At 40.2% G+C, this 13,397-nt stretch overlaps 1 protein-coding gene across 1 annotated transcript in view; it reads right to left on the reverse strand.

Annotated features, from left to right (window-relative positions):
• Positions 1–7,884, reverse strand: part of gtdc1 (glycosyltransferase-like domain containing 1) — a 31,387-nt gene extending 23,503 nt beyond the window's left edge. The window contains exons 1-3 of the mRNA XM_084179459.1: positions 7,611–7,884; positions 1,923–2,090; positions 1,007–1,180 (exon numbers count right to left, since the gene is read on the reverse strand). Coding sequence (XP_084035585.1) covers positions 1,007–1,180; positions 1,923–2,090; positions 7,611–7,789 — 521 coding nt within the window. The 5' untranslated portion in view covers positions 7,790–7,884. The remainder of the gene's footprint in view (positions 1–1,006; positions 1,181–1,922; positions 2,091–7,610) is intronic.
• Between the last annotated feature and the right edge of the window lie 5,513 nt (positions 7,885–13,397).

The following is a 13,397-nucleotide window of genomic DNA, read 5'->3' on the forward strand; positions in this document are numbered from 1 at the left end:
TTAAAATGGGATATCATGAAAGAAATTCCAGCTGTGATACATAAGAGAATTGTTCAAGCAGCAACACCAACATTGAATTGACACACACACACCTGTGTGGCCGCTACTTAGAAAAAGGACTTTGTCTGAATACCTTTGGTGTTTCAATGTTAATATTCTAATTTAAACTATTATGATGTCGTCGCTTTCATGTGAAGAAGTGGCTGCTGTTGATTTGGTCTCTAATAGGAAGCAGACCCTCACTGTTGCATCGAGGTTTGGAGCACTTAGCAGCTAGCGCATTGTTTTGGAACAGAGCAATAAAAAAGCACCACCCCTCATCACTGAGCCGAGACAACAGCTTATAAAGAGACGCCTGGATCCAATCGATCCACCATGACAGTTGTTTTCTAATCTATGTGCATGTCATTTTATTTACAAATGTAAACTCATTATTTGGTATTAGCTGAAGTGAATGTCTAAGTACATTTTGTGGTAACAATGGATATTTTCTGGCGCATTAGTTGAAATAATTCATCTAGCAAATAGTATTGCTTGATTCAATATATTCCTTAACCACAATGTCATAATTAGATAATTATGAGTTTTTTCTTCTTTTTTATATGTTCCCTATACTGATGAAGCACTTAAATCAATCCAAAGAGATAAAGAAAAACCCCTCTCCTCCTAAAAGGTTGCCACCTCTGACCATCTCACCCAAACACATCAACATCTGTAATGTATACATAGGCTATGTTACGTAGAGAGTGATAGATAGGCCTTAACGAAAACACGAAACAGGATATTAAAGCTCCGTAGTCACTACTAAAATTGACTCTTACACAACTAACTTCTCTCCAGTCAGTCAGATTGCCATTAACCATGCTCCCAAACCCGATCAGCTCTCTGGGCCGGATTAAAAGCCTGCAACTCTCTCTCTCTTCCTCTCTCCACTCTGCTTTATTTAATCAGTGGCCTGGTTATCCCTAGAAGGCAAATTACTGTAGCCAGGGATGATGACACTGACCTTGTGACATGGGGGAATTGGATGGGGAAGTGGAGGACCCGACACTTTGGGCGTATGAGCTTGTCCAGGTCTTTGGGCCTGTGGTCGGGGATCATCTTCATGAAGGACGAAATGGAGGACAGGAAAGACTCCATATTGAAAGAAGAGTTGAACGCCACCACATCTGCCACCAAGCTGGGGGGAAGGAAAAGAAGAGGGTACACACACAGTCAGTGACACACACACGTACGTACACACACAAAGTGACACTGCTTCATTTGCAGATTCGGTGTGTGCAACATGGAACGATTCAGCATAGTCTGCATTTATCAGTACAGTCTTAAATGGCTCCCATTCTCTTCCATTAGAACGAAATCCCTGCATTATAATTCAAATTAGCAAAGCAATCTGGCTTGAATCCAATCAAACATCTCTTAATGATCCATTCCCTTTGAGTAGCATATTATTTAATGCTGCCATATTTGACTGGGTTAATGACATTAAAGTAGATTGAGTGGGCCTTGCAGAACTGACTTATTGACGCGTTACCCTATGCAGATCAACAACAATCACTTTTCTTTAGAGTGCCTCTCTCTTTACTGTTCGCCTTCTGATTAATGACAGCCCAGTCACTCGACAAGAGTGACTTCAATTACCCAGAGGGCATCATGTCGGCCTGCCGTAATTAACCAATCATGTTGCGCCCCAGACATGCTCATTAAGACAAACTATTACCGTATGAATAGTGTGTTGTTTGTTTATTTTAAATACACAAACAAACAGACCAATTATGCGTGTTGCTCATCGTCTTTGCTTGTTACGACCTCTTGTTGCTACTGTTAACTGTGATAATAACGTACACACACTGTGCACTAGATAGATTGTGTACTTTATTATACATTGTGTACTGCACACTCAAAGCAGGGCCGGTCTTTACCATGAGAGGACCTGGTTGTATCCGTACTGGAAGTCTCTGTCCTGGCTCTTGCGGACCGGATAGACCAGCTGGTTCTCGTGGAAGTAGAGCACCTTCTTCAGTGTGGCCAGGTCAGGACGCAGGGCCACCAGTTCAGACAGGTTCAGCACAGAACTGGCAAACAGGACCCTGAGGACCAGAACACAGCACAGGGGGTCAGGATGGTGAGGGTGAGTTCATCTTTCTGCAAATACAGTACATTCAGAAAGTATTCAGACCCCTTGACTTTTTCCACATTTTGTTACGTTACAGCCTTATTCTAAAACTGATTAAAAAAATAAAATAATCCTCATCAATCTACACACAATACCCCATAATGACAAAGCAAAAACGGGTTTTTAGACATTTTTGCAAATGTATTAAAAATAAAAAACAGAAATACCTTATTTACATAAGTATACAGACCCTTTGCTATGAGACTCCAAATTGAGCTCAGGTGCATCCTGTTTCCATTGATCATCCTTGAGATGTTTCTACAACTTGAGTCCACCTGTGGTAAATTCAATTGATTGGACATGATATGGACAGGCACACACCTGTCTATATAAAGGTCCCACAGTTGACAGTGCATGTCAGAGCAAAAAGCAAGCCATGAGGTCAAAGGAATTGTCCATAGAGCTCCAAGACAGGATTATGTCGAGGCACAGATCTGGGGAAGGTTACCAAAAAATGTGTGCAGCATTGAAGGTCCTCAAGAACACAGTTCTTAAATGGAAGAAGTTTGGAACCACCAAGCCTCTTCCTAGAGCTGTCCGCCCGGCCAAACTGAACAATCGGGGGAGAAGCGCCTTGGTCAGGGAGGAGTTCAAGAACCCAATGGTCACTCTGACAGAGCTCCATAGTTCCTCTGTGAAGATGGGAGATCCTTCCAGAAGGACAACCATCTCTGCAGCACTCCACCAATCAGGCCTTTATGGTAGAGTGGCCAGACGGAAGCCACTCCTCAGTAAAAGGCACATGACAGCACGCTTGGAGTTTGCCAAAAGGCACCTAAAGACTCTCAGACCATGAGAAACAAGATTATCTGGTCTGCTAAATGATGTAAATGTAAATGTAATGAAACCAAGATTGAACTCTTTGGCCTGAATACCAAGCATCAAGTCTGGAGGAAACCTGGTACCATCCCTACGGTGAAGCATGGTGGTGGCAGCATCATGCTGTGGGGATGTTTTTCAGCAGCAGGGACTGGGAGACTAGTCAGGATCGAGGGAAAGATGAACGGAGCAAAGTACATAGAGATCCTTGATGAAAACCTGCTCCAGAGTGCTCACGATCTCAGACTGGGGCGAAGGTTTACCTTCCAACAGGACAACGACCCTAAGCACACAGCCAAGACAACGCAGGAGTGGCTTCGGGAAAAGTCTCTGAATGTCCAGCCAGAGCCCGGACTTGAACCCGATCAAACATCTCTGGAGAGACCTGAAAATAGCTGTGCAGCGACGCTCCCCATCCAACCTGACAGAGCTTAAGAGGATCTGCAGAGAAGAATGGGAGAAACTCCCCAAATACAGGTGTGCCAAGCTTATAGCATCATCCCCAAGAAGACTCAAGGCTGTAATTGCTGACAAAGGTGCTTTAACAAAGTACTGAGTAAAGGGTCTGAATACTTATGCAAATGTGATATCTGTTTTTTATTTTTAATACATTTGCAAAAAATTCAAAAACCTGTTTTTTCTTTGTCATTATGGGGTATTGTGTGTAGATTGGTGAGGAAAAAAACAATTTAATCAATTTAAGAATAAGGCTGTAACGTAACAAAATGTGGAAAAAGTAAAGGGGTCTGAATACTTTCCGAATGCACTGTACATTAATGTCTAACAAACGCCGGGCCTTACTTCCATATCTTCGTGCTTACTAATGTCTGACTAAAATGAAACGCTAGGAGGTGAGGGATAGCTCTCTTTTTAGCCGAGCTATATCAGACTTGAATGTCCCCACTGCTGCCAATGCCAACCACTAAAATGCCTTTCATCCATTAAAGGGATAAATCCTGCTAAATACCACCCATTGACCGTAACCAGTAGGTAAAATAGTAACATCACCAAAATCGAATAATTTCCCAAGCAGGATAATCCACCCAGCCCTGCCCAGCTCTCCTGCAGCCTCTCAGACAATGCAGCATTTCCACCGCAGCCCTCTAAAAGCATATCTCTCTCTCTCTCTCCGTCTCCCTCTGCGGCGACTCTGTATCTGTTGCGTGCTCAGCGGTGAGGCTTTGAAGCTCCAGCATCTCCCTACGTGACCCCATCCTCCACTTCAAGCCTTGGCCCATCCCTTCATCAGTCAGTCAGTCTCCTTTACCCATGAGCGAGGAATCTTTGATGTGGCTGAGTCCACGAGCCATCGTTAAGATCACGTCCCCGTGTGCCTCTCAGACATGGGATTAGCCCAATTTCCTAGACTGTTTGGGCCTTCGATCAAAACTAAAAGAGGCCTACAGGACTGCATGTTACAGAAATCACCCTCACCCCCTAAACTCTGTCGGTAATGCAGGGCTCTGACTCAAACCAGATGAGAGTTCTCTATTTTTACCTTTTTCCTGCCAAGAATAGTCCACAGGGACATCCTGTGTAGTTAAGAATTAGACGCACTCAAACTGCAGGACTTACTTAAAGTATCCCTTCAGTGGAGATGGATTTTTTTTTTTACTTTACCTTTTTCATATAAATAAGTAGAACATTTTGATTTGTTATGTGCTGAATTACCACTTGTCATCCCATAGAGGGAACATCAAATATCTCATTCTGCAAAATCCAAAATGGCAACAAACAGCAGAACCGAGAAAAGGGGTTGGTTAGTCACTTACTGTATGAGATATTACTTAGCCACATGACATGCCATGATGTACCTAGCCACCAGAGGTGGGACCAAGTCACGATTATTCAAGTCTCAAGTCACAAGATCCAAGTCTCAAGACGAGTCCCAAATAGAACTGGTTGAGTCTTGAGTCAAGTCCAAGTCGTGCATTCTAAGAGCAAGTCAAATCGAGTCACAAGTTTTTTTCAAGTCAAGTAAAATAAAAAATCTATACAGGCAATGAGTTGTTCAACTACATTTTCCCTGACACACAAAAGTACTCATTACATTTTGAATGCTTAGCAGGACAGGATAATGGTCCAATTCACACACTTATCAAGAGAACATCCCTGGTTATCTCTACTGCCTCTGATCTGGTGGACTCACTAAACACAAATGCTTTGTAAATTATGTGCCACTGGCTATCCGTACTTATATATATATATATATATATATATATATATATATATATATATATATATATATATATATATATATATATATATATATATATATATATATATATATATATATTGTGCTGTCTGGCTTTCTTAATATAATATATTTATACTTTTACTTTTGATACTTAAGTATATTTTAGCAATTACATTTACTTTTGATACATAAGTATATTTCAAACCAAATATTTGTAGACTTTTACTCAAGTAGTATTTTATTGGGTGACTTTTACTTGAGTCATTTTCTATTAAGGTATCTTTACTTTTACTCGAGTATGACTATTGGGTACTTTTTCCACCACTGTTATTGACCAAACAACATTTGGAGCTGCATATTCATTTATGGCAATCCTACAATCTCCCTACAATTTGAAGTTTGCGCTGCACAGCAAATCAGCAATCTGTTCGCTAGCTCAGTGGTTTTCAAAGGTTCTGACCCGCGACCCCCAAAAATTCATGTTCAAAGTCATTCATGTTAGCAGTCAATATCAACTAGGGATATCATGACACATTGTCACTTTTTGGAGTCAAGAGCAAGCAGGATCATTACCGCCAACCTGTATGCAGCGGGGCTTGAAGGATCGGATGGAAAGCATGATCTGTCTGTAGCCTTTTTCTTCCTAACAAATATCATAATTAATTCGCCAGAATGTTACATTTTCATCCCATAAGTATTGAAGGTAGTGCGATGTTACAGCTCGCCATCTTTAGTCATAGCCAGTACCACCACTGACGTAAATAATTTTAACCCACCCAAACTAGGCCTATTTTAAATATGAAAATTATCTATGAAATCACCAGGTAGCCCATTGTTGTGTCAAAGATGCGTCAGTAGCAGATTGCTAAATGGCACTTTATATGGGTAATATTAACGTAGGTAGGCTACTCTGTTTTCGCCTCTGTTTTTGCCAGGCAAAACCGGAAAATACTAAACAAGCGCTTTCCTGGCCGCCTTTGCGCGCCAATTTTGATGACTGATCATTGGTCAACAGTCAAGATCCGCAAGCTTTTCTTTCTGAAGCACAAATTAGATGTTTTTGAAACAATAATTTGGTGCAATGCCGTAGGCCTATGTTAGTGACCAGATAGAATAAGCAAAGGTATAAATATCAAATACAAAATGGTAGGCTATAATATTATGTAGCCTATTAAAATATGTATTAAAAAACTAATATTTTCCCCATTGAATTTCACACTTGCACCTCTTAAACCTCCCCATTGCACTAGTTCACCCGACCTGTGTTGATTGACAGTTTGCTGGTCCAATCAGAGGGCTGAGTGTGTTTCACCAGCCAATCAGATTTTTTGCAAATGCAATACTGTCTCTGGCTACGTGGAGAATAATCCAAGGAGACTGTGCCACAAAATTAGCGACAAAACGTTACAAAACCTGGCCAGATCATTTCAAGTCATCAGTCTCAAATCAAAATCGAGTCCCGAGTCTTGAAGCTCCAAGTCAAGTCTCAAATTATTTTATTTTCTATCAAGTCATGACATTTGTGACAACAGTCAGACTCGAGTCCACACCTCTGCTAGCCACTATCGATTTGACTACCTGTCTTCATTTTGACTGATGACCTTTTTGAATTTGGAATTCTACTCAAATGTGACATGGCTCGCCCACTGTGTTTCTCCAGTAGCGACTGTTACTGCGGTGTTGCAGAGATGACAGCGAGGGATCAAAACCAGACAAGTACACATCAATCTGAGCGTTAGCCCTGTGTGTGGGTGAGCTGCAGCATCATGCATCGCTTCACCAAATGTATAGTAAATCGCCCTATATTTGCCAATCATCTGTGAAGTACTCCCCAAGCCCTGAATCAAAACAGTTTCTGCAAAGCAGAGTTTATCATCAAATAAAATGATGAATAATAATCATATTGCACCCTCTGGTTTAATGACAGGATAGCTCATTGATCTGGGTTTCCCTAATAAAACATAGATTTAATTCCAAAGTGCAAAGAAAAGATAGCTAAGTACTTTTACACATTGGGTTCTTCCCCTAATAGCAATGTGCAAAAAAACAGAAAACATATTGACACCGAAAAATAGAGAGTGAAAGGTTGGGGACATTTCAAGCAGCTGTGTCTCATTACATATGACCTAAACCCTCTCTGTGGAAGTCAATGACCTAATGGAATCCCAATCTCTGAAGTCTAGTAGTGAGTGATACAAGGGTACCTTAAAATGGCTGACAACCGCATGGCCCACTTTCCATCTCACTGTGCCAAAACAGAGGAATTGGATTTCCCCTTTACAGAGCTCACAAACATGCAAACTCACAAACAACGTCTCGGAAAGACCAACAAAAAAAAGTGTATATTTCGCAATAACAATGACCTAGCAGTCTTAATCAGCACTGTATCAATTCCAACAGTCTTGCTTCTGTGTATACCTGTATGAGGGGCTAGCCGGGATAGCCTGCATGAAGTACAGAGCTGCTGTCCTGGCCCTCCAGTGCCATTTCTTAGCCGGCAGTGTGTAGGCCACGCAGTCTTCCACATTCTCTCTAAGCAGGTCTATCAGCTGTTTGTGGGAGCCACCGTAGAACGCCTCTACCAGTAGCACAGTCATGGATAGGGTATTCTGAATCTGAGGAGAGAAAAATTTATGATAATAATCAAAGACAAAATAACTGCAGTAAGAATAGGGAAATCATTGCTTTCAGAGATTGGCAATGAAGGCCTCCTTGGCAGGGAAAGAGGAAAAGACCAGGTGGATTTTGGGAAGTATAGTCTATTAATTTCCTGTGGGACAAAATAAATCTGACCAGTTGTATCAGTTATGGTACATCTATGGTAAACTGACCTGAAGACATATAAATAGGTTTTCTGTAATTTCTTTTCCAACAAATTTCCTCCCCATGTTTTCCAGTTTACTACAGTAAATGTTATGTCCTCCATCTCATTCTTCCATTAAGCTGCCCACAATGGGTAGTAAAGTATTTGCTACACTCATCATTCGCCAACAGACTTTCCAATCAGTCAATATCTTGGTCCCTCTCTCGTTCTTAAATGCAAGTCATATCTTAAGTAGAACATTTGCTATGTAATTTTTTAAACACCACAAAACCTTTTAAAGTTTAAAAGATGGTAGATATGGAGTTCAGTAGAAGGTGAATGTTTTAAAAAGGCAAACAGAAGTTTAGGCCAATTACAAAAATAAATCTTCTTGAAAGCACAATTGTGACCCATTGTAACAAAACGCTTAATGGAAAACCAAGATATATTGGCAGCATTAAATTTGTAAACAAAATCTAAATGTTTAGATGACATATTGACATCTCTGACCTACTGTGTGACTCTTGCCAAGCACAGAGCATCATGCAAGCTTTCATATAATGTTTTTAAATGATGTAGATAGACAATGGACCATTACTGTATGGCATAACAACAGCTAACAGAAGACAAACATCTCATCTGGAATAGAACACGAAACAACAAGTTTTCGACCACATCTCCGGGGGGATTTCCAACCTTACCACCATTCATTGCAAAATGGACCAATTGATGATCAAATCTCTCCTCACCTTTCGCCCACCTTTTCAGAGTATTCAGGTTATTGACACCATTCCACCTAAATGGCAGAAATTAACTGAAAGGGTTAATGTCACCATTCTCTCCCCCACACACTGATGTGACAGGGAATCCCCAACGCACCAAACCACTCAGGAATTAATAACACGGTAATGACACTGTGAATGCTGACAAGTCATTTCACTACCTGACCAGTCTGACTGGAGACTCTCAGATAGGCTTAGTCATTAAACCGAAACACCATTTCAGTCTGGAAACAAAACAACATGACAAAAAGTGAATATTGGAACATAATTGGAAGGTACATATTGGAACATTATTTTTTCTACCCCTGGCTCATTGTTGTTGTTGGCTTTTCTAATATTTAGCACAACGCCCTTACATTTAGAATTTAGCTTCACATCCTCAATGTCACTGAAAACATTGCCAGAGTATAGGGCGACTATAGTACATATTAACTCTCTACGAAAAATCGAAGAGGAAAATCAGCCAATAATCACCACAGCTTTATAAATTATGTGTGTGTGTATCCTGGCAAAACACACTGAAGTGCATAACACCCCCCTCACCACACACACACACACACACACACATCACCCTGAGGTGCAAAGGGATTTCATGCAGAAATACAGGATTTACATAGGCCTAGATAGCAAGGGTGGGGGGAGGCAGCCAGCATTTCCTTATAAAAATGCATAAAAACGTCACTGTGAGGACCAATCGTGACCATTAAAGTCATCACCAGAAGAACTACCCCCATTGTGCCCTTGGGGGTAGCAGGCACAGGGTTGGATGGGATTGCAATGACCGGCGACAAATACAGATCGCTGGAGCGTGCGTGCCAGATTCCGACACCTCCCTTTTGGTCCCTTCGGCCATTCAGGGTTTAAGCATGCATTCTGTCTGTGTGTGTCTGTGTGTGTGTCTGTGTGTGTGGGCATCATCTTGGATGGGGGCTGACAGGGAGGAGGCTAGCTCCGTTACGTTCTCTTGGAGGATTTATTTATCCTAAACATGGGATCTGATGAGATATCCCCTCAGATACTGTAGCAGCTGAGAACATGGCAGATTGAGGCTAAGGCTAACTAAAGTTCAGTCCTATTGAGCACTGTGCGGAAGGTAGTTAGGGTTGAGGGCCCACTTGATCAACCAGCTAGGTGGCAAATGTAGTAAATACTAACACGTATAAGATAAAGGCTACATAACATTTATTACACATCAAAATATTTTTTTTTACTAGACATTAACATGAACTGTAGTCTGACATCTGGGAAAATATTTTAACAAATAGGTTAGCCTCTGTCATTTCATGTTCCTTTAATCTGGATAAAATGCATGGCACCAAATGTATTCGAGAGCAAATGTCTTATGATTGAAATGTTTTGGGAGATGACATACTTGAAAGACTACACTCCTAGTGTATTGAATTGTTCACCCTGATTTTATCTGTGGGCTATAATTGAGTTGTAGGTCATAGAAGCATTTTCTATTTTCCCCCATTGGTGTAAATGGCAATAATATACACAGATATTTCTAAAAACTATGATTACATTAGGATCAGTGCTCAATGAGCAAAACAGAGGGTAATATTGTGTCCTAAAAACCTTTTCATTCAGTGTTCTTATAACAGGCCTTTCAGTTTGACAATGCAAATGTAAGCAGCTTCGCACATCGAGCAAGGAATGTGTAATGCTATTCATAACTCCTTTGATCTCATATTAGAAAAGGGGAGGAAGCTCCCATTTTCCACGGATTAAGGTTTCAAAGCGGTGAAATGAGTGAGAAGTGACTTTCCTTCTTTTAATTGAGGGAGTCGTGCCCTTGTACTTCACAAGCGCAGGCTTTACGTAAAAGCAAATCATTTAAGGATCCACTGAAAGGGACTACAGCTATAATTATAGGCACATGGACATGTGCTAATCTCTCTGTGCTGCCTTGGATGGGGAGAAGGAGAAGGCACAGTGATACGCACAATATCCAGGAAAATGAAAAGGCAGGCAGGCAGCACAGCAGTCCAATATAGAACTTTACAGACTTCATATGACAAACTCAAATGAAATTATCTATCTACCACACTCAATAACATCAGATCTCATTTGGTAAATTAGCCTACCTGTGAGCCATGAATGTGCTATTATATGTACTATTGCTGGTTATTAAAATCATACTGTATCTGTCAAAATATGATTTGTCATGCAGCTGACTGATCACACTTTCAGGCATTCTAGCCCACTGAATGAAATAAAGCTTTTTTTACATGGTGTAGGCAATTTTCAGGACTTTGGGTGGCCTTGTAAATGTAGAGCATCCCTTTGAAGTAGGCCTCAAGAAGCTTACTCATTTAAAACCACATCACTGGTGACTGTTTCACTGTTGAGCTACTGTAGTGAGAAAAATAAAAATGTTCTTGAGTAACACAGTAAGAAAACTGTAATAAATGACAATACTTTTCTCTGTACTTGTGACTAGTGCTTGAAACACATGGGTAGAGATCTATTTAGATTTCGTATGAAATGTAAGACAGTAGAGTATGGGAAACTATTTCACCTACTAAATGGAGAATCAGCCTTTCCATTCAGTCATTAAAATGTGCAACATTATTGCAACAGTTAAAACTGGCCAGTTATGAATTTAATACGTAAAATACTAGCTCTGTGTGCGCATGCGTCTGTGCGCTACATCGGATGCACACACAGCCAATGGCTAATCTGTGACAGCTCGTAGTAACCTAGCCATACAACTAAAAATAGCGGTAAACAAAATGTTCTCAAAACAAGTAGTTTATTTCGTATTTTGGAGAAATAGCAGCTGCCACATAGAGAGAACAGTTCTTCTGCACTCTATTATCATCTTTACTTTGGTGTGTTGAGTACATTAAATCCAGTCACTAAACATACTGTTCAATGATTTCGTCTATGGCCTTTACCGCTCAAAGACGCAGAAAGCTAATCTGTAGTAAACCGTACTAACGCCCTACTGGACCAAAGGAGCTAGATTGTACAGTACCCAACATCTCATTTGACACACTAATTTAATCCGTAACCATATCTGTCATCGAAGACATATAGCCTACAGTGTCGATATGCAAATGTATTTTTTTTTCTTCTTCTCCTCACTAAATACAAATGAATGTAGATATAACGCCTCGCACAAGGTAAAGCATTTGAAACAACGTGCTATGCATGGCAGTGTTCGTTTGTGTCAGTGTGTGGAATGAACACTCACCTCTTCCTGAATATGCTTGCTACAAAAAAAAACGCACGTCTTTCGTCCATGCGTGATGCCGTCATTTTAGGAACGCCTCTCAACCGGTCTACACTATTTACCACATTCACAAAGTCATAAACACCGCCTATTTCTACAATTTATTTTCTTAAAATGTGATTTTAAACCTAACACTAACACTAACCGTAACCACGCTGCTAACCTTATGCCTAACCCTAACTTTTAAATTAAGAACAAAAAAATATGTTTTGTTTTCATGAATTTCTACGATATAGCCCATTTGACTTTGTGGCTGTGGTAACTAGTGGAAACCCTCTCACCTTGCTGGTTGCTTGATCAGAGCAATCCGGGATCCTTGGGACGTCCCTACTCTAAACTCTAACCTTAACCCCTACCATACCCTACCCTAAACTTAACCATAACCCTTACCTAACCTTAACCTTTACCTTAACCATTTTAAATGTCAACTTCAACGGGGTAGGGATGTCCCAAGGATTCCAGATAGCACAGACCCTGGTTGCATAGGTCTTCAGTGGCTTGAGAGATAGAGAGCTTTCTCACACAGTATTTTGACAATTCTGTCAATGGGGAATTTTGCTAGGCTACTTGTGAGCATATTCTCTGCGTGTGTGTGTGTGTGCGCGTGTGTGTGTGTGTGTGTGTGTGTGTGTGTGTCTAACGCGATTAACTCTTCACCTGCTTCTATTTGCATTTCATTATGTGAGTTCAATTAGTAAGGTCATGTAATTCTTCTGAGATCCTGTGCAAACAGTTCATTGCCAGTTTGGCTGTCTGCTGCTGGTGACAATTTTAGCTCATCCTAGTTTTTTTTTCTCAAACTTTAAAAAGGCAAAAGTAATTTTAAAGTCTATCACACACAGCCTCTAAGAAATCTGGTACATAAAGTAAAATCCACATCAGAAGGTAACCCAGCAATAAATTATATTTGAGATGGATACTTGAGATTATTCTTCCTAATTTTATAGTAAAGTAAAAGGCTGTAATAATGAGTTTATGTTAATTAGGAACTTTCCCTGAATAGAACATGAAACTAAAGCTTGGAAAATGTCTACAGTACTTTTGAAAATGTTTCCCTTTGAAAGTGCTAGTAAATGTTTTTGAATGTTCTATCATATTGGCATGTTCAAATTTAATTAATATTACATTGTAAAGTTAAACAAAAACACAACACACTAATGCTTCCTACTTTCACATGCTATGTTAGAAAGTCTCCACATGCTGTACTGTGACATTGTCACTTCAATTTTATGTGCTGTCTAGTTAGGACAACCAATAATCTAGACAATAATGACCTTAATAAAAATGGTATAAACATGAGACTGCTATACTCCAAATATACATGATCACTGTTAGATTGTTAATAAATAGAAGTAGTTCAAGTACAAGAAGAATAACACAGC

This window comes from Coregonus lavaretus, assembly GCF_964263955.1.
Source record: "Coregonus lavaretus genome assembly, chromosome: 16".
Taxonomy (NCBI): Eukaryota; Metazoa; Chordata; class Actinopteri; order Salmoniformes; family Salmonidae; genus Coregonus; species Coregonus lavaretus.